Genomic DNA, 20,188 nt, shown 5'->3' with positions numbered 1-20,188 from the left:
AGCCTTAGATGATACAACTCTTGCCCTCCAGATTGAAACCTGAATGAAGATATTTAACAACTTTAAATGTTCAAAAACTGTATGATACTTGGGATTCACATTGTAAGATGCTCAAATCACTCGAGTTTGTCCAATCAGTTAAAAACATGCAGTGAGAAGCAAAGGGAAAGAGATTGGGGTCAGTGAATGTGTTTTGTGCAAGCTGGTAGAAGGGCCACACCATGTACAGGTTGCCCAGTGTTCACATGTCCTCCCTTGTTGTTGGAAGGCACTTTTGGTTTTAAGGAGTAGGTGCTCTTCCTGTCAGCTTAAGTTTTCTTGAGAAGGAGAAAAGGGTTGGGATTCTCATGGGAATCCAAAAAATGAGAGACAAGGAGTGGCCCAGTGGTCCCCAGTAATGGGAGCTCTTGGTTATTCATATTTATTCCTCTATTAACAGGCTTTGCCCTAGTTGAGTTGACTTTAGTGTCCATTTACCTTTTGGCTCCCAACAACCCCTGGACTCTTTCTAGTACTTCTGTACCTCACAGGTTCTGCTTGTGCTTGGTTCTGGCTCTGTCATGACTTTAAGTCCCAGCTGGCCCCAGCTTGACACCGCAGCTCTGCTCTACATCTGCTCAGGGTCTGCTTTCTCTGCTGGTTTATCTTTCCAGTTTTATCTATATCCCCAAGAATGAGCATCTGGCCCAGCTTGTTCTCTCTAGAGAAGAGCTTTCTACACCAGAGCATCCTGTGCACCCACCCACCCTTACTTGGACTGAGGTGGAGGAGATCAGGCATGAGTTGGGCCATGTGGTGCACATGTGGTACCAGACCCATCTTTGTAGCAGAGCTGGGGGGCTAGGGAGCAGGCAGCACCTCTGCAGTGCCTGTGGGCATGGCAGGTACATCAGAGAGCCCTTCAGGGCCATGGAGCTTGTGAATGGGTAGGATTTGTGCACACTGGGATCACAGAAAGAGTGTTTTGGGGAGAAGGCACAAATCTGACCCATGAGGAGAGACCATATGGGCTGTCAGAAGCCTGCTATGTGACCAAGGAGGAGGCTGGATTATAAGGGTCGTGAAAGCAAGGTGGAGGAGGTGAATTTGTTTTATTGAGTAACAGGTCATACTGTAAGCTTTTAAGCAGAGAAAATCAATCACTTTCTCCTTTTTATTCCTGATTTCTACTGTCAGGTTAGACTTCCCTGGTAGCTGAGCTGGTAAAGAATCCACCTGCCGTGCAGGAGACCCTGGTTCGATTCCTGGGTCAGGAAGATGCCCTGGAGAAGGGAGAGGCTACCCACTCCAGTATACTTGGGCTTCCCTGGTGGCTCAAACAGTAAAGAATCCGCCTGCAATGTGGGAGACCTGGGTTCAGTCCCTGGGTTGGGAAGATCCTTGGAGGAGGGGCATGGAAATCTACTCCAGTATTCTCGCCTGGAGAATCCCCATGGACAGAGGAGCCTGATGGGGTACAGTGCATGGGATCTCAAAGAGTCGGACATGACTGAGCGACTAAGAACAAGAGACTACTGATGCCACTCAGGAGTCAGGTAATATGAGAGAGGAAATAGAGTGAGCAGATGGTCAATGGATTGGGAAAAGAACAAGCATGGGCTGACGCTAACAATGATTGGGTATGGCAGCTTTGGTTCCAGGCATGAAGGGGAGTGCATTCTAGGGGAGTAGACGCTTCCATGTTAGTACCAAGGAATGTAGCAGCCAACACCTAGCATGGAAATTTTGGCAACAGATTAAAAAAACTGCATTTATCTGCTGACTCCAGGAGTTCCATGAAGTCTATGGGCATGTCCCTTAAACTCTCTGAGCCTCAGTTTTCATCTGGGAAAATGATACTACTAACTCCTGTGGCTACTTCTCAAAAGTTTGAGGTACTCAGGTGAGATAGAGGGTGAAATACTTTGTGAGTTTCAAAACACTCTTCGAATTTAAGGCATTAATTAATGGATAATGACTTCCAGGGCATTTTAAAATGGTCTGATTTACATTTAGTGGAAACTCATCTAGTATGAAAACTTCAAAGATGGCATCTCAAGGTTATATTACAACTCAAGCTTTTATAGACTTGTTTCTTCTCTGAATGGCATTAGAGGAAAGTCAAGTGTTCCTGGGAAGAATTACTTCCAAAATGGGGTGTGTGTGTGTTGGGGAATTTGGGGCAGGGGACAGAGATGATCTACTGTTTTTTTTCTGGTGCTAGTGACTAGAATACCTTCCTAATGATTAGTTCCTTGATAGTGCGTTCAAGAAGCGGGCAACTTGATGGCTTATTAGTAGTAATACTTCTTTCCTAGTCTCCTTTTGTCTTAAAGGCTTACCCTCCTTGTTCCATGAAGGTGGCGTTTGCAAGAAGCACCTTAACCTCAGAGTAGACGGGAGGGATGGAACAAAGCTCTGGGCCGCTCTTTCCAGAATCACCATTTTTGCTTCTTTTCCGGTTCCCTTGCAGAGCTTGCTCTCCTGCGCTACTACACTGGTTCTGTATCCTTAAATTCTCAACTTTGGCTTGCATGCCCCCTAGTGGCAGGTCAGATGCACCCCTTGTTACCCTGTTTGTTGTGGTACCATGACAGCCCATCTCTGCACTCCACTCTGTTACTAAGTAGAACCCTCAGTTCACAAATGTGGAATGAGAGGTTTGATGATTCTGACTTGCCACTCAAGTGGGACCTGGGGACATGGGACTTGATTCTGAGCATTTGATTCCCAGATTTATACACTGGAAATGACTCAGAAAAAAAGATGACATAGTTATAACTGTTTTAGATTTTTTTAAAAATGACTTAAAAAGAATCTAGATTATTTTACGATCTGCTTAGCTAATTTGAAAGGATCAAACTGTTGCGAATATTTGAAGAAAGGAATGATTGTACTTTCCCCCTTCATCACATTGGTAAATCTTTTGTCACTTACCCGAGTGTTCAATATTTCATGTTTAGTCCTGTTAGGAACTTAGGGGAACACACACAAAAAGGTATAAAGCATCATGTCTGCCCTTCAGAAGTTTATGTTCACATTAAACTCTAGTCACGAGGTGTTCACATTTATTCCCTTGAGAAAAAAATAAGTATAATCCTCAGTAACTTTTATTGGGATTTAATATTTCTACTTCACTTCACAAAAGACAGATTCTGTGAGCATTTGCTTATTGATTTCTTTTTAAAGTCCTTTTCAGTGGAGAGAGAACTGCAGGATAACAGCACTAGTTACCCAGACGAACCCTGGAGGATAACGGAAGAGCAGCGCGAGTACTATGTCAACCAGTTCCGGTCCCTTCAGCCTGATCCGAGTTCCTTCATTTCAGGTAATGAAGTGTGGTGGGTGAGAACACAGGTCCCAGCTTGCTGTCTCACATAAATAACAGTGCCCATCTTGAGAGATAGTCCATTCAAAATGAGTACAAAAACCTTCTATGATTTCAGTTTGTTTTTCTCTGAGGTTGAATTTCTTACCAACTATAATCCATGTAGAAAAATACTTGGCAACGGTATTTGGAAGTTTATGTTTCCATTTCAAAGGAGTTAAATGGGAATATGAAGCGTCCTGGTCCAGATCCTGTGCCTTATTAGCTGGAGCAGTTCTGGAAATAAGTGTTACACCAAGGTGACACCTTTAATTGCTTACTCATTATGTTGGTATTAGAGCAAGGACATAGTGTAGCCTCCCAATGAGTTGCTGTCACAGTTCTCCTTATGCTATATACACCTTAGAGTTCAAGTTCATGCTCATTTTCTTTGACTCCAGTCTTTCTCTGGTTTTTCTGAGAGAAAAAAATTGGTTGGAAAATTGGCCAGCATTTTTATGTCCATATATTAGTTCTTCTGTAGTATCTTCAGAAATATATATTCCTGTTGAGTTCTCATGCAAAATTCAAGCTGAGAGGAATTGATTTTGTTCCTACGTGCCTATATTTCACCTGGCTGAAGACTAAACAAGCTGAAATAGTAGAGTCTGGAAGAAAAATTCGTAAAACTTTGTTTTTATACTTCAATTGTGAAGAATGACAGTATGTCCTTGATAGTTGTTACCTGACACATTGCAGTGTAGACTAAAATTAATTTTCTCTCCGGACATACAGTGTGTAGTTGGAATATACCTGTATAAACACAGATATCATTGTCTGATTGGTAGTAGTGGCTTTATTTGAAGGCAGAATGTTGTAGATACAACAAATTAATGTTGACAAAATGATTTAAAAAAACCCCCAGAAACCCAGATTTCATGTATTGACCACATGTTCATTTTATACACTGCTTAAATGAGTTTCTTCACAATGTATATACAGATATTTAGCCAAATGAAAATAGGTACTTGTTAGGAATGTTTTTATTTTCTTTTAAACCTTTATATCTCACAGAGTTTCAAATGCAAACACAACTCTAGTGGCTAGTATAACAAACCTCTATATACTTACCACTCAGCTCTCACAACTTATTTTTATCTATAGCCTCTCTGAGCCTTGATTGTTTTGAAGCAATTTCCAGACCATTTCATTTGAAAATATTTCAGGATGTATCTGTAAAGATAAGACTGCTATTAAAAACATAACCACAACTCATTGGCACATTGAATAAAAACCACAAAATAACCCACAAATTGCTTAATATCAAGTCTTGCTCAGATTTCCCTGATTGTCTCGCAACTGTGTTTTCAAAATTTTTAGTTTGATCAAGGGCAGGAGAGCTTCATACATTGCAACCAATTAATGGCCCCTTTTAAAAAACACTTTAAGTCTACATACTGTAAGATTCATCCATTTAAAGTGTACTATTCAATGTTTTTAGTATAGTCACAATCTAGATGTAGAACTCTGGGAGATAGTGGAGGATAGAGGAGTCTGACATGCTGCAGTCCATGGGGTAGTAAAGAATCAGATATGACTTAACAACTGAAGAACAATAGATTTAGAACACTTCCCCCCAAACCACCTACTTACTAGTATTTATTTCCCGTTCCTGCTTTCCCTACCACCCATCCCTTAGCCTTAAGTTACCATTTTAAACTACTTTCTCTGTCTATAGAGTTAACAGTTCTGGGCTGTTCATGTAAATGAAATTGTGTAATATGTGTTTTTTGGTGTGTGACCTCTTTTACGTAGCATGTTTTTAAGGTTCATCCATGCTGTGGTATATATCAGAACTTCACTCCATTATCATTCCATTGTATGGACAGACCATATTTTATTTATCTTTTCATCATTTGATTGACTTTTGGGTTGTTTTCTCTTTTTGGCTATCAGGAATCATGCTCCTCTGAACATTTGTGTACATGTTTTTGTGTAGATGTATGTTTTTGTCTCTCTTGGATATATACCTAAGAGTAGAATATCTGGCTTATATGATAACTCTATATTTAACCTTTTTGAGAACCAGTCAGACTATTTTCCACAGTGACTGCACCACTTTACATTGCCACCAGCAGTGTCTAAGGGTTCTAATTACTCCACATCCTTGCCAACACTTGTTACTATCTTTTGGTTGAATCCACCTTAGTGAATGTGAAGTGATATCTCTTTGTAGATGAAGAATGACATTGACCATCTTTTTATGATCTTATTGGCCATTTGTATATCTTCTTTGGAGAAATGCCTATTCAAATCCTTTTCTGTATTTAAAATTTTTCTTAGTTTTTGGCCATACCTGGCAGCATATGATGTCTTCATTCCCCAGCCAGGGGACAAATCTGTGTTCCTCACTGTGGAAGCATAGACTGTTAACCACTGGACCACCAGGGAAGTCCCTCCTTTGCCATTTAAAAAAATTGTTGAGTGGTAAGAGTTCTCTATGTATTCTAGATACAAATTCTCTAGACATATGATTTGAAAATATTTTTTCCCTAGTCTGTGGCTTGTCCTTTTATTTTTCTGATGGTGTCTTGCAAAGCGAAAAAGTTTAATTTTGATGTCCAGATTATTTTTTCTTTTGTTGCTTGCACAACAATCATATCTAAAAAAATCAGTGCTTAATTCAAGGTCATGAAAATGTAAGTGTTTATTTGCCTCTAAGCAGGAATATATATGGAATATATATTACAGTTTTATTATTATTATTTTTGGCTTGTGGGATCTTAGTTCCCAAAACAGAGGTTGAACCTGGGCCTCCAGCAGTGAAAGCACAGAATCTTAACCACTGGACTGCCAGACAATTCCTTATATCATAGTTTTCTTCCTTCCTTCTTCTCTCCCTCCTTCCCTTTCTCTCTCCCTTTTTCTCTTTCTTTCATGTGGGATCTTAATTCTGGGAAATGAAATGAAATGTTAATCACTCAGTCATGTCCGACTCTACCGCAGTGGGTTGCTGTTCCCTCCTTCAAGGGATCTTCCCAACCCAGGGATCCAACCTGGGTCTCCTGTGTCTCCTGCATTGGCAAGTGGGTTCTTTACCTTTGAACCACCTGTGAAGCTTATAATGGGTTACTGGTCTTTGTTTTATTGTTTTTTTTTTTTAAATGTCTCTGTATATTGGATGTGTTAAAATTTGGTCACTGATGGATCAATGTTGTGTGTCACTTCAGTTCAGTCACTCAGTCATGTCCAACTCTTTGCAACCCCATGGACTGCAGCGTGCCAGGCTTCCCTGTCCATAACCAACTCCTGGAGCTTACTCAAACTCATGTCCATCGAGTCAGTAATGCTGTCCACCCATCTCAGTCATCCCCTTCTCCTCCCGCCTTCAATCTTTCCCAGCATCAGGGTCTTTTCAAATGAGTCACCTCTTTGCGTCAGGTGCCCAAAGTATTGAAGTTTCAGCTTCAGCATCAGTCTTTCCAAAGAATATTCAGGACTGATTTCCCTTAGGATTGACTGGTTGGATCTCCTTGCTGTCCAAGGGGTTCTCAAGAGTCTTCTCCAACACCATAGTTCAAAAGCATCAATTCTTTGGTGCTCAGCTTTCTTTATAGTCCAATTCTTACATCCATACATGACTACTGGAAAAACCATAGCTTTGACTAGACGGACCTTTGTTGGCAAAGTAATGTCTCTGCTTTTTAATATGCTGTCTTGGTTGGTCATAACTTTTCTTCCAAGGAGCAAGCGTCTTTTAATTTTATGGCTGTAGTCAGCATCTGCAGTAGTTTTGGAGCCCAAGAAAATAAAATCTGCCACTGTTTCCATTGTTACCCCATCTATTTGCCATGAAGTGATGGGACTGGATGCCATGATCTTAGTTTTTTGAATGTTGAGTTTTAAGCTAACTTTTAAATTCTTTTCTCTCACTTTCATCAGGAGGCTCTTTAGTACTTTGCTTTCTGCCATAAGGGTGGTGTCATCTGCATATCTGAGATTATTGATATTTCTCCTGGCAATCTTGATTACAGCTTGCGCTTCATCCAGCCTGGCGTTTTGCATGATGTACTCTGCGTATGAGTTACATAAGCAGGATGACAGTATACAGCCTTAACGTACTCCTTTCCCTATTTGGAACCAGTCTGTTGTTCCATGTCCAGTTCTGTTGCTTCTTGACCTGCATACAGATTTCTCAGGAGGCAGATCAGGTGGTCTGGTATTCCCATCTCTTGGATAATTTTCCACAGTGTGTTGTGATCCACACAGTCAGTGATCCAGCAGATATTGGTAATTTGATCTCTGGTTCCTCTGCTTTTTCTAAATCCAGCTTGAACATCTGGAAGTTCATGGTTCATGTACTGTTGAAGCCTGGAGGATTTTGAGCATTACTTTGCTGGCGTGTGAGTGCAATTGTTTGGTAGTTTGCACATTCTTTGGAATTGCCTTTCTTTGGGATTGGAATGAACACTGACCTTTTCCAGTCCTGGGGCCACTGCTGAGTTTTCCAAATTTGCTGGCATATTGAGTGTAGCACTTTCATAGCATCATCTTTCAGGATTTGAAATAGCTCAACTGGAATTCCATCACTTCCACTAGCCTTGTTCGTAGTGATGCTTCTTAAGGCCCACTTGACTTCTCACTCCAGGATGTCTCACTCTAGGTGAGTGACCACACCATCATGGTTATCTGGGTCATTAGGATCTTTTTTGTATAGTTCTTCTGTGTATTCTTGCCACCTGTTCTTAATATCTTCTCCTTCTGTTAGGTCCTTACTGTTTCCGTCCTTTATTGTGCCCATCTTTGCATGAAATGTTCCCTTGGTATCTCTAATTTTCTTGAAGAGATCTCTAGTCTTTCCCATTCTATTGTTTTCCTTTCTTTGCATTGATCACTGAGGAACGCTTTCTTATCTCTCCTTGTTATTCTTTGGAACTCTGCATTCAAATGGGTATATCTTTCCTTTTCTCCTTTGCCTTTAGCTTCTCTTCTTTTCTCAGCTATTTGTAAGGCCTCCTCAGACAACCATTTTGCCATTTTGCTTTTCTTTTTCTTGTGGATGGTCTTGATCACTGCCTCCTGTCTTCAATGTCATGAACCTCCATCCATAGTTCTTCAGGCACTGTATCAGATCTAATCCCTTGAATCTATTTGTCATTTCTACTGTATAATCGTAAGGGATTTTATTTAGGTCATACCTGAATGGTCTATTGGTTTTCCCTACTTTCTTCAATTTAAGTCTCAATTTTGTAATGAGTTAATGATCTGAGCCATAGTCAGCTCCTGGCCTTGCTTTTGCTGACTGTGTAGAGTTTCTCCATCTTTGGCTGCAAAGAATATAATCAATCTGATTTTGCTGTTTACCATCTGGTGATGTCCATTTGTAGAGTCTTCTCTTTTGTTGTTGAAAGAGGGCACTTGCTATAACCAGTGTGTTCTCTTGGTAAAACTCTGTTAGCCTTTGACCTGCTTAGTTTTGTACTCCAAGGCCAAATTTGCCTGTTGCTCCAGGTGTCTCTTGACTTCCTCCTTTTCATTCCAGTCCCCTATAATGAAAAGGACATCTGTTTTAGGTGTTAGTTCTAAAAGGTCTTGTAGGTCTTCATAGAACCATTCAACTTCAGCTTCTTGAGCATTACTGGTTGGGGCATAGGCTTGGATTACTGTGATATTGAATGGTTTGCCTTGGAAACAGAGATTATTCTGTTGTTTTTGAGATTGCATCCAAGTACTGCATTTTGGACTCTTTTTTTCGACTATGAGGGCTACTCCATTTCTTCTAAGGGAAATGCTGTGTGTAGCTGTAGTTTACTGGGCTGAGAGACCCTTTTATAAGAAAAAGTCTGGATTCATGGTTTTAATATTTGAATGCCAACAGCTTTTAAGTCTCCCTTCTACCTCTTCTCTCTCATGTTGGTCTCAAATAGATATGAAAATGACTGGAGAGAAGATGAAAAGGAGGCTGGTTTGGGGTTTCTTCATTGCTTGGTAGGAGGCTGGGGTGTGGGTTCCAGCTCCTGGTTTGAGCATCTGTCCACACCAAAGGAGGGAGCACTTGGGCTTTCTCAAGTGTCCTCTCTCTGAACTTGTTAGCTGTCAGCTTCCCTGTGGGTGGGACGACCACTACTCTCTCTACTGTGTGAAGGCCAAGCCAGGCCAGATCTCTAGCTGTGGGTTTGAATGTATTGTGCTTTGAAGAAAGGTAATCAGCGAGGAAAAAGAAGAATGAAATGAGAGAATGCCTTTATATCTATAAAATAGCTGACAAATATGCTTTCAACACTTTTTAAAAAATATTTATTTATGGCTGTGCCGGGTTTTTGTTGCTCTTCGTGGACTTTCTCTAGTTCGCAGTGAGCAGGGATTCTAATTGTGGTCGTTTCTCTTGTTGCAGAGCACAAGCTCCAGGGTGTGTGGGCTTCAGTAGTTACAGCATGTGGGCTCAGTAGTTGTGGCTCATGGACTCTAGAGCAAGCATTTAGTAGTTGTGGCACAAGGGCTTAGTTCCTCTGCAGCATGTGGAATCTTCCCAGACCAGAGATTGAACCCATGATGTGGATTCTTGCCCAGTGTACCATGAGGGATTTCCCTCAAGACATTTCTGACAAATGTTTGACAAGTTGGCTATATGGATGGCCAACAGTCCTATGTCACCATTATTTCCAGGGTGCTCTTGGGGAGGAAGCTCATTCGTTTATAGGGTACTTGTCTTTGATCCTTTGTATATCAACGGAAAATAAGTCTGCTTTAGTGTCCATTATAATCCTTTGTTTTAAGGCCAATTAGAAGACTTACAATCACTAAGGAAAGACATTTGACTTTATCAGTTAAGAATAGCATTTAGGGCTTTGACTTGACTAATTTTTGTGTTAGAATTGTGAAACTGTTTTGAGAGCAGAAAGCATAAAAATTTCAATCTCAATAAGGATTGAGGCTAAACATTTTAAGTGCAGCTGGAGCATGCAGCTATGTAAGATGCAGAATGGAATCATTTCCATTGATATTAGTGAATTTCCAATGAATAAAGGAAGTAGTAATAGGTTCCTGGATACAATTCTTGAAGAGCCACCAAGAGATCTAAAATCTCACTGAAACACTTTCCCATGATGCCTGTCTTATCTGTAGTGTGATGAGGTTAGTGATATTCATTTTCTTCTTTTTGCTTTGTTTCCTACCATGATTGTGTATTACTTTCACACACCCTTTCATTTAAAATGCTGGACAGATTTTATTTTGAAAATTTTGATATTTGTAGCTTTTAAATTTTTAGTAAATTTTTCAGATTTTCAGAAAAATGAAGAAGGAACCTGAACATAATATACTTTTCATGTGATAATAAGTATTATGTCACTACTTCTTTTGCCTATTCTGATTTACATATTCTTTTAAAAGCTGTTTGTATGTTGCTTTTAGCCACATGATTTGTAGTTGCTTTGATGAATAATTGTTATGTTTGTGGTTGTTACATGGTAGGGATGGCTGAATGAAAAAACTGGTAATTCATCTATACATAAATAAAAAAGCTGTTCTAGGTAAGTAATTAATGATTTATTTAAACAATGGCTCTTGACAGGTTCTGTTGCCAAAAACTTCTTCACCAAATCAAAACTTTCCATTCCAGAACTCTCCTATATATGGTAAGTATAATTAATGCCTATAGTTTCATACTGTTATCCATAGCTATCCCTTAGCTTCTACTTTTGCATTTTAAAGCAATAATGTTTTGAATTTTTTAAAAACAACCTAATAATAGAACTTAAATTATTGTTGCTGTGAAGATTAAGTTATTATATGAAAAGTGCAAGGAATAGTGTCCAGAATGTATTATTCACTATTTTGCCTATTTAAAAAGTAATTTCCTGATTAGTATCCTCACCTAGATGCCTTTTCAATATAAGCAGTTGTGTGAGCATATGAGAATTTCCATCTTGTGTATTTTCAGATTTTTCTACTTCATGTGCTGCACATAACTAGAAAACCATGAAAAGCTATTCTTTATAATATTTTATGAGGCCAGGTGAACAGAAGGTCCACAGATATTTTGGAATTAAGTTAAATTTGACTATTCTTGCTGCCTCTGAGTTTCATAAATTTGGCTTGTGTTTATCAGCTGGACCCTGGCTCAGACTTGCAGCTATGGTGCACTCTGTACCTTGCTGCTGTGCCAGCTGCATCCCTGGCTCCAGAAGGGCTTCACAGCCTGGTCCAGATGGCTCTGCTTGCTTTTATGAAAGTGTTTGGTGCCTCTATAAGCTCCTGGCTGCGTGTCGGCTGTTCTTCCTCGAGACTGAGTGGGAGGCCATGCTGCTATAAATATATAATTAAAGTACTGAAATATTTATGTAAAACTTTTAAAATGAGGATTTATAAAAAATTATAGTAGGATTTAAAATTGCTTGTCATGTTTTGTGCATCATATTGAAAAACTATTCCACTGACACTTGTAAATGCTACTCTATCTGGGATCCTGATCTGGCTTTCGGTTCTTCAGCAATATATTCTAACATTAAAGAAAAATGGCAAACATTATTAGGCTTTAAAGCTTGGGAAAAAAGAAGTTATCATTTTGTGAAGAATACAGTCTGTTTCGGCAGAATTCCCAGTCTTAACATTATCGGCATGAGGGTTCCTATCTTTTTGTTGAGATGTATCCACAGAAGCTTTGTGGGCTTCTCTCCGCCTATCATTTAAAAAAAAATTCCCTGGTTCCTTACCCTGGGGGGCTGGTATTTTCTGAATATTCCAAGGAGAGGTGGGTGTGAGGTTCCAAAGGGAAGTTTCCAGAGCTTACCTTCCATGGTTTTTCTTTCAAGTAGAAAAAATATGCCTTCTCTCTCTGCTTGTCCTAACACAGGCATATTTGTCTCTGTATGCCTAAGAGACTGGTTGAGCTTATGGGGTCTTAGTTGTTTTGGCAAATAGGTCTCTGCTTTTCAGTGGAAAACAATGACTGAAGCAAAGATAAGCCTTTTCAAGCCTCTCCCTTTCTTACTTTCATCTCATCCGGTTCCAGCCTTCCCTAGTAGCTATTTTTATCTGAAAACATAATTCAACAAGTATTTACTGAGCTTATTTGTATTTTTCCAGGAGAGAATTTTCAAGCAAATTTTTGATACAACATTTGTGTGACTTGAGAAGTTCAAGGTTTTTCCTTAAAGCTGAAAAATGAAGTGCTTGTATCTGAGTTTGGGTAATTGAGTAATGGCCAGGACACTGGTGAAAGGGCAGGGCCAGGTGAAAGGGCAGGGCAAGCCCTTCCTCCAACTATTTCAGGTGCCAGGCTTGGGCACTTCACACCAGGCATTTATTGAATGAGTGTCAGCTAACTGTGAAATTGTGGGCATCCTATTCCTTTTCATCCCATAGTTTTTTGATTGTGCATTCTCTTAGAAAAACAGATCTACTGGAGAACTTGAAGACTTTAAATTTTTATTTATAAAGTGCTACTTATGCTAGTGGTATTGATTTTTCATCCTCTGTGTGGCCTCCTGAGATTTTATATGAGTTTGGGGGATCCTGCAGGGCCACCACCAGGGAGCCTAGGAGTTGTGTTTGCATGATTGAGGCTGAGCAACTTTCCCTCTGAGCCCCATGTTAGACGCTCATGATATCTGCTATATTTAGGGAACTGAGTGATGCCGACTGCGATGGAGCCCTGACCCTGCCAGAGTTCTGTGCTGCATTTCACCTCATTGTGGCCCGAAAGAACGGCTACCCACTGCCTGAGGGCCTGCCTCCAACTCTGCAGCCAGAGTACCTGCAAGCAGGTAAGGCCTGGTCATAAATCCCAAACCTTAGGTGTTTCCCATCCTGACCTTATAAGAAACTTTTGTTTTTTAAGATGATGTCCACATACTTTGAGGAGTTCTTTGTATCTATAGTTACTGTCTTTAACTGATATTAGACTCACAACTTATCATGTGAGTCATAGGGATGATCTGGGTAAGTGTGAGTACTGTCTGGATGGATTTAAACCAAGGTCACTTCAGTTCAGTTCAGTCGCTCAGTCATGTCCGACTCTTTATGACCCCATGAGCTGTAGCATGCCAGGCCTCCCTGTCCAACACCAACTCCCGGAGCCCACTCAAACTCATATCCATTGAGTTGGTGATGCCATCCAACTATCTCATCCTCTGTTGTCTCCTTCTCCTCCTGCCCTCAATCTTTCCCAGCATCAGAGTTTTTTCAGATAAGTCAGCTCTTTGCATCTTTCATAAAAATTGTGGACCAGGCAACTCCTGAACCCCCAGCTGATAAAAACATCGAGAGGAAGATCTACCTTTAGAGCCAGTGCTGACTTGGCATCTTCAGGCCAATTCTGGTGTCCCCAAGTGACCTTAGGTAATGGAATGGACTAGGATTCTTGTACCTAATGAAAAAGTTTAAAAATTCCACATGGTAAAATGTATGAAAGGCTGTAATCTTAAAGGTACACTTAAGTTTTTCATATGTATCCACCCATATAACTGCAATCAGATGAAAGATACAGAACATTCTAGCATGCCAGAAAGTTGGAATAGAATCTCTTTGTCTTTTTCATTAATTAACAGCAATCCCCAATTCTCTGGAGAGGAAAGAGTTATAGTGAGTCCAACATTTGTATTAACTTCTTTGGAAGATTGAAAAAATTAGTAGTGTCTTTTGACCATTCAAAGGCAGTGGGCTGATTTCTGATGTGAATTCTATTACTCACAGAAGTATAGCTTCCTTTGAAAGAAACAGCTGTCCAGAAACAGCTGGTGGTTTCAATAGCAATTCTCACTTTTTAGGGAGGATCTCTAAAACATGATAGCTTAGTCAATGATGATTATTGGCAAGAGGGAACCAGTGTCTAAAAAAAATGTGATTAGTCATTAATAGAGCATAAATTTTGTGGTTAGATCTGGAAGAGGTCTTAGATTATCTTGTCTTGTCCCCTTCTTGTAAAGGCATGAGATTCAAAGTGACCAGTTGCTTATCTAAGTCAGTCTTGAGATCACTGACTCTTAAATATTAATAAAAAGTCTGTCCTTCTGTGGTAGGTACTAATGGGTGGAGGCTCAACCAAAGGGAAGAGTGTCTGGTGCCAGGGACAGGTAGAAAAATTGGAGGAAGCATGACCCACAGGATCATGCCCAGAGGTCCTCAGAAAACGTATGAAGGGGAGGGTTCACAGAGCAAATGCAACTACATATTTCAGAACTTGGACTTTGCTTATAGCAGCTGCTTTCTGACACCAGCGGACTGTAACTCCAGCCTGCTCCCTTTCTTTACAGGCTTGGGGAGACTGTCAGGAGTCCCTAGGAACTAGTTTGCAAGTGAGCAGCATGATACACTGCTGTATTTCCTCTTCAGTGTCTCTCTCTATGTCCCTTACTCTGTCTCACTCTCCCCTCTCTCATTCCATTTTGGTTTTTTTTTTCTTTATTTTAATTGGAGGCTAATTACTTTACAATATTGTGGTGGTTTTTGCCGTATATTCATATGAATCAGCCATGGGTGTACATGTGTTCCCCATCCTGACCCTCCCTCCCACCTCCCTCCCCATCCCATCCCTCAGGGTCATCCCAGTGCACCAGTCCTGAGCACCCTGTCTCATGAATTGAACCTGGACTGGCGATCTATTTCACATATGATAATATACATGTTTCAATGATGTTCTCTCAAATCATCCCACCCTCGCCTTCTCCCACAGAGTCCAAAAGTCTGTTCTTTACATCTGTGTTTCTTTTGCTGTCTTGCATATATGGTCATCGTTACCATCTTTCGAAATTCCATATATATGTGTTAATACACTGTATTGGTGTTTTTCTTTCTGACTTACTTTGCTCTGTATAATAGGCTCTAGTTTCATCCACCTCATTAGAACTGATTCAAATGCATTCTTTTTAATAGCTGAGTAATATTCCATTGTGTATATGTACCACAGCTTTCTTATCCATTCATCTGCTGATGGACATCTAGGTTGCTTCCATGTCCTGGCTATTGTAAACAGTGCTGCAAGGAACATTGGGGTACACATGTCCCTTTCAATTCTGGTTTCCTTGGTGTGTATTCCTAGCAGTGGGATTGCTGGGTCTTATGGCAGTTCTATTTCCACTTTTTTAAGGAATCTCCACACTGTTCTCCATAGTGGCTGTACTAGTTTGCATTCCCACCAACAGTGTAAGAGGGTTCCCTTTTCTCCATACCCTCTCCAGCATTTATTGTTTATAGACTTTTTGATAGCAGCCATTCTGACTGGCGTGAGATGGTACCTCATTGTGGTTTTGATTTGCATTTCTCTGATAATGAGTGATGTTGAGTATCTTTTCATGTGTTTGTTAGCCATCTGTATGTCTTCTTTGGAGAAATGCCTATTTAGTTCTTTGGCCCATTTTTTGATTGGGTTGCTTATTTTTCTGGAATTGAGCTGCAGGAGTTACTTGTATATTTTTGAGGTTAATTCTTTGTCAGTTGCTTCATTTGCTATTATTTTCTCCCATTATGAAGGCTGTCTTTTCACCATGCTTATAGTTTCCTTCATTGTGCAGAAGCTTTTAAGTTTAATTAGGTCCCATTTATTTATTTTTGTTTTTATTTCCATTAATCTGGGAGTTGGGTCATAGAAGATACTGCTATGATTTATGTCAGAGAGTGTTTTGCCTATGTTTTCCTCTAGGAGTTTTATAGTTTCTGGTCTTACATTTATATCTTTAGTCCATTTTGAGTTTATTTTTGTGTATGGTGTTAGAAAGTGTTCTAGTTTCATTCTTTTACAAGTGGTTGACCAGTTTTCCCAGTACCACTTGTTAAATAGATTGTCTTTTCTCCATTATATATTCTTGCCTCCTTTTTCAAAGATAAGGTATCCATAGGTGCATGGATTTATCTCTGGGCTTCCTATTTTGTTCCGTTGATCTACATTTCTGTCTTTGTGCCAGTACCACACTGTCTTGATGACTGATGCTTTGTAGTATAGCCTGAAGTTGGGCAGGTTGATTCCTCCAGTTCGATTCTTCTTTCTCAAGATTGCTTTGGCTATTCGAGGTTTTTTGTATTTCCATACAAATTGTGAAATTATTCGTTCTAGTTCTCTGAAAAAAACTGTTGGTAGCTTGATAGGGACTGCATTGAATCTATAGATTGCTTTGGGTAGTATACTCATTTTCATTATATTGATTCTTCTGATCCATGAACATGGTATATTTCTGCATCTATTTGTGTCATGTTTGATCTCTTTCATCAGTGTTTTATAGTTTTCTATGTATAGGTCTTTTGTTTCTTTAGGTAGATTTATTCCTAAGTATTTTATTCTTTTCATTGCAATGGTGAATGGAATTATTTCCTTAATTTCTCTTTCTGTTTTCTCATTGTTGGTGTATAGAAATGCAAGGGATTTCTGTGTGTTAATTTTATATCCTGCAACTTTACTATATTCATTGATCAGCTCTAGTAATTTTCTGGTGGAGTCTTTAGGGTTTTCTATGTAGAGGATCATGTCATCTGCAAATAGTAAGAGTTTTACTTCTTCTTTTCCTATCTGGATTCCTTTTATTTTTTTTTCTTCTCTGACTGCTGTGGCTAAAACTTCCAAAACTATGTTGAATAGTAGTGGTAAGAGTGGGCATCCTTGTCCTGTTCCTGGCTTTAGGGGAAATGCTTTCAGTTTTTCACCATTGGGGATAATGTTTGCTGTGGGTTTGTCAGATATGGCTTTTATTCTGTTGAGGTATGTTCCTTCTATGCCTGCTTTCTGGAGGGTTTTTTTTTTTAATCATAAATGAATGTTGAATTTTGTCAAAGGCTTTCTCTGCATCTATTGAGATAATCATATGGTTTTTATCTTTTAATTTGTTAATGTGGTGTGTCACATTGATTGCTTTGTGAATACTGACGAATCCTTGCATCCCTGGGATAAAGCCCTCTTGGTCATGATGTATGATCTTTTTAATATGTTGTTGGATTCTGTTTGCTAGAATTTTGTTAAGGATTTTTGGACCTATGTTCATCAGTGATATTGGCCTGTAGTTTTCTTTTTTTGTGGCACCTTTGTCTGTTTTTTATAAAGAAAGCTGAGTGTCGAAGAATTGATGCTTTTGAACTGTGGTGTTGGAGAAGACTCTCGAGAGTCCCTTGGACTGCAAGGAAATCCAACCAGTCCATCCTAAAGGAGATCAGTCCTGGGTATTCATTGGAAGGACTGATGTTGAGGCTGAAACTCCAATACTTTGGCAAACCTGATGCGAAGAGCTGACTCATTGGAAAAGACCCTGATGCTGGGAAAGATTGAGGGCAGGAGGAGAAGGGGATGACAGAGGATGAGATGGTTGGATGGCATCATCGACTCTATGGACATGGGTTTGGGTGGACTCTGGGAGTTGGTGACAGACAGGGAGGCCTGGCGTGCTGTGGTTCATGGAGTTGCAGAGTAGGACATGACTGAGTGATGGAACTAAACTGAACTGTACTGAACTGTCTGGTTTTGGTGTTAGGGTTATGGTGGCCTCATAGAATGAGTTTGAAAGTTGACCTTCCTCTGCAGTTTTCTGGAAGAGTTTGAGTAGGATAGGTGTTAGCTCTTCGCTAAATTTTTGGTAGAATTCAGCTGTGAAGCCATCTGGTCCTAGGCTTTTGCTTTTTAGAAGATATCTGATTACAGTTTCGATTTCTGTGCTTGTGATATGTTAAGATTTTCTATTTCTTCCTGGTTCAGTTTTGGAAAGTTATACTTTTCTAAGAATTTGTCCATTTCTTCCAAGTTGTCCATTTTATTGGCATATAGTTGTTGGTAGTAGTCTCTTATAATCCTTTGTATTTCTGTGTTGTCTGTTGTGATTTCTCCATTTTCATTTCTAATTTTGTTGATTTGATTCTTCTCCCTTTTTTTCTTGATGAGTCTGGCTAATGGTTTGTTTAGTTTATTTATCTTCTCAAAGAACCAGCTTTTAGCTTTGTTGATTTTGGCTGTGGTCTCCTTTGTTTCTTTTGCATTTATTTCTGCCCTAATTTTTATGATTTCTTTCCTTCTACTTTCCCCTGGGGTTCTTCATTTTTTCTTTTTCTAGTTGCGTTAGGTGTAAAGTTAGGTTATTTATTTGATTTCTCTCCTGTTTCTTGAGGTAGGCTTGTACTGCTAAGAATCTTGCCCTTAGCACTGCTTTTACTGAATCCCATAGGTTTGGGGTTGTTGTGTTTTCATTTTCATTCATTTGTACACATATTTTGATTTCTTTTTTGATTTCTTCTGTGATTTGTTGGTTATTCAGAAATGTGTTGTTTAGCCTCTATGTTTATATTTTTAATATTTTTTTTTCCCTGTAGTTGACATCTAATCTTACCACATTGTGATCAGAAAAGATGCTTGAGATTTCAATTTTTTTGAATTTACCAAGGCTAGATTTATGGTCCAGGATGTGATCTATCCTGGAGAAGGTTCCGTGTGCACTTGAGAAAAAGGTGAAATTCATTGTTTTGGGGTGAAATGTCCTGTAGATATCAATCAGGTCTAACTGGTCCATTGTATCATTTAAAGTTTGTGTTTCCTTACTAATTTTCTGTTTAGTTGATCTATGCATAGGTGTGAGTGGGGTATTAAAATCTCCCACTATTATTGTGTTACTGTTAATTTCCCCTTTCATACTTGTTAGCATTTGCCTTACATACTGCAGTGCTCCTATGTTGGGTGTATATATATTTATAATTGTTATATCTTCTTGGATTGATCCTTTGATCATTATGTAGTATCCTTCTATGTCTCCTTTCATGGCCTTTATATAAAAATCTATTTTATTTGATATGAGTATTGCTACTCCTGCTTTCTTTTGGTCTCCATTTGCATGAAATATCTTTTTCCAGCCCTTCACTTTCAGTCTGTATGTGTCCCTAAGTTTGAGGTGGGTCTCTTGTAGACAGCCTATATATAGGGGTCTTGTTTTTGTATCCATTCAGCCAGTCTTTGTCTTTTGGTTGGGGCATTCAACCCATTTACATTTAAGCTTATTATTGATAAGTATGATCCCATTGCCATTTACTTTGCTGTTTTGGATTTGAGTTTATAAACCTTTTCTGTGTTTCCTATCTAGAGAAAATCCTTTAGCATTTGTTGAAGAGCTGGTTTGGTGGTGCTGAATTCTCTGAGCTTTTGCTTGTCTGTAAAGCTTTTGATTTCTCCTTCATATTTGAATGAGAGCCTTGCTGGGTACAGTAATCTGAGTTGTAGGTTTTTCTGTTTCATCACTTTAAGTATGTCGGGCCATTCCCTTCTGGCTTGAAGAGTTTCTATTGAAAGATCAGCTGTTATCCTTATGGGGATACCCTTGTGAGTTATTTGTTGTTTTTCCCTTGCTGCTTATAATATTTGTTCTTTGTGTTTGATCTTCATTAATTTGATTAATATGTGTCTTGGGGTGTTTTGCCTTGGGTTTATCCTGTTTGGGACTCTCTGGGTTTCTTGGACTTGGGTGGCTATTTCCTTCCACATTTTAAGAAAGTTTTCAACTATTATCTCCTCGAGTATTTTCTCATGGCCTTTCTTTTTGTCTTCTTCTTCTTGATAGAAGAAGGAGGAGGGAGATAGAGGTGACCAGGAGGAGAAGAGGTTGAATCAAAAGGGGAGAGAGCAGTCTAGCCAGTAATCAATGCCCTATTTGCACTCCGCAGTCTGGAACACTCAGAGAGGTTCATGGAGTTCCACAGAGGAGAGAAGAGGGAGGAAGGAGATAGAGGTGACCAGGAGGAGAGGAGGGGGAGTCAAAAGGAGAGAGATCAATCCAGCCTGTGATCAGTTCCCTAAGTGTTCTTCACAGCCCAGAATACCCAAAGAGGTTCACAGAGTTGGGTAGAGAAGAGAAGAGGGAGGGAGGAGACAGAGGTGACCTGGGGGAGAAAAAGGAGAGTCAAAAGGGGAGAGAGCAATCAGGCCAGTAATCACACTCCTGAGTA

General features: G+C 39.6%; 1 protein-coding gene across 1 annotated transcript in view; it reads left to right on the top strand.

Moving 5' to 3' along the window:
- REPS2 (RALBP1 associated Eps domain containing 2) overlaps window positions 1–20,188 on the top strand; it is a 240,497-nt gene that overhangs the window by 103,140 nt on the left and 117,169 nt on the right. Inside the window, exons 6-8 of the mRNA XM_052663622.1 lie at window positions 3,169–3,307; window positions 10,860–10,923; window positions 12,911–13,053. Of these exons, the coding sequence (XP_052519582.1) occupies window positions 3,169–3,307; window positions 10,860–10,923; window positions 12,911–13,053 (346 nt within the window). The remainder of the gene's footprint in view (window positions 1–3,168; window positions 3,308–10,859; window positions 10,924–12,910; window positions 13,054–20,188) is intronic.

This window comes from Budorcas taxicolor, chromosome X (assembly GCF_023091745.1).
Source record: "Budorcas taxicolor isolate Tak-1 chromosome X, Takin1.1, whole genome shotgun sequence".
Taxonomy (NCBI): domain Eukaryota; kingdom Metazoa; phylum Chordata; class Mammalia; order Artiodactyla; family Bovidae; genus Budorcas; species Budorcas taxicolor.
This window is presented reverse-complemented; position numbering and strand designations above follow the sequence as displayed.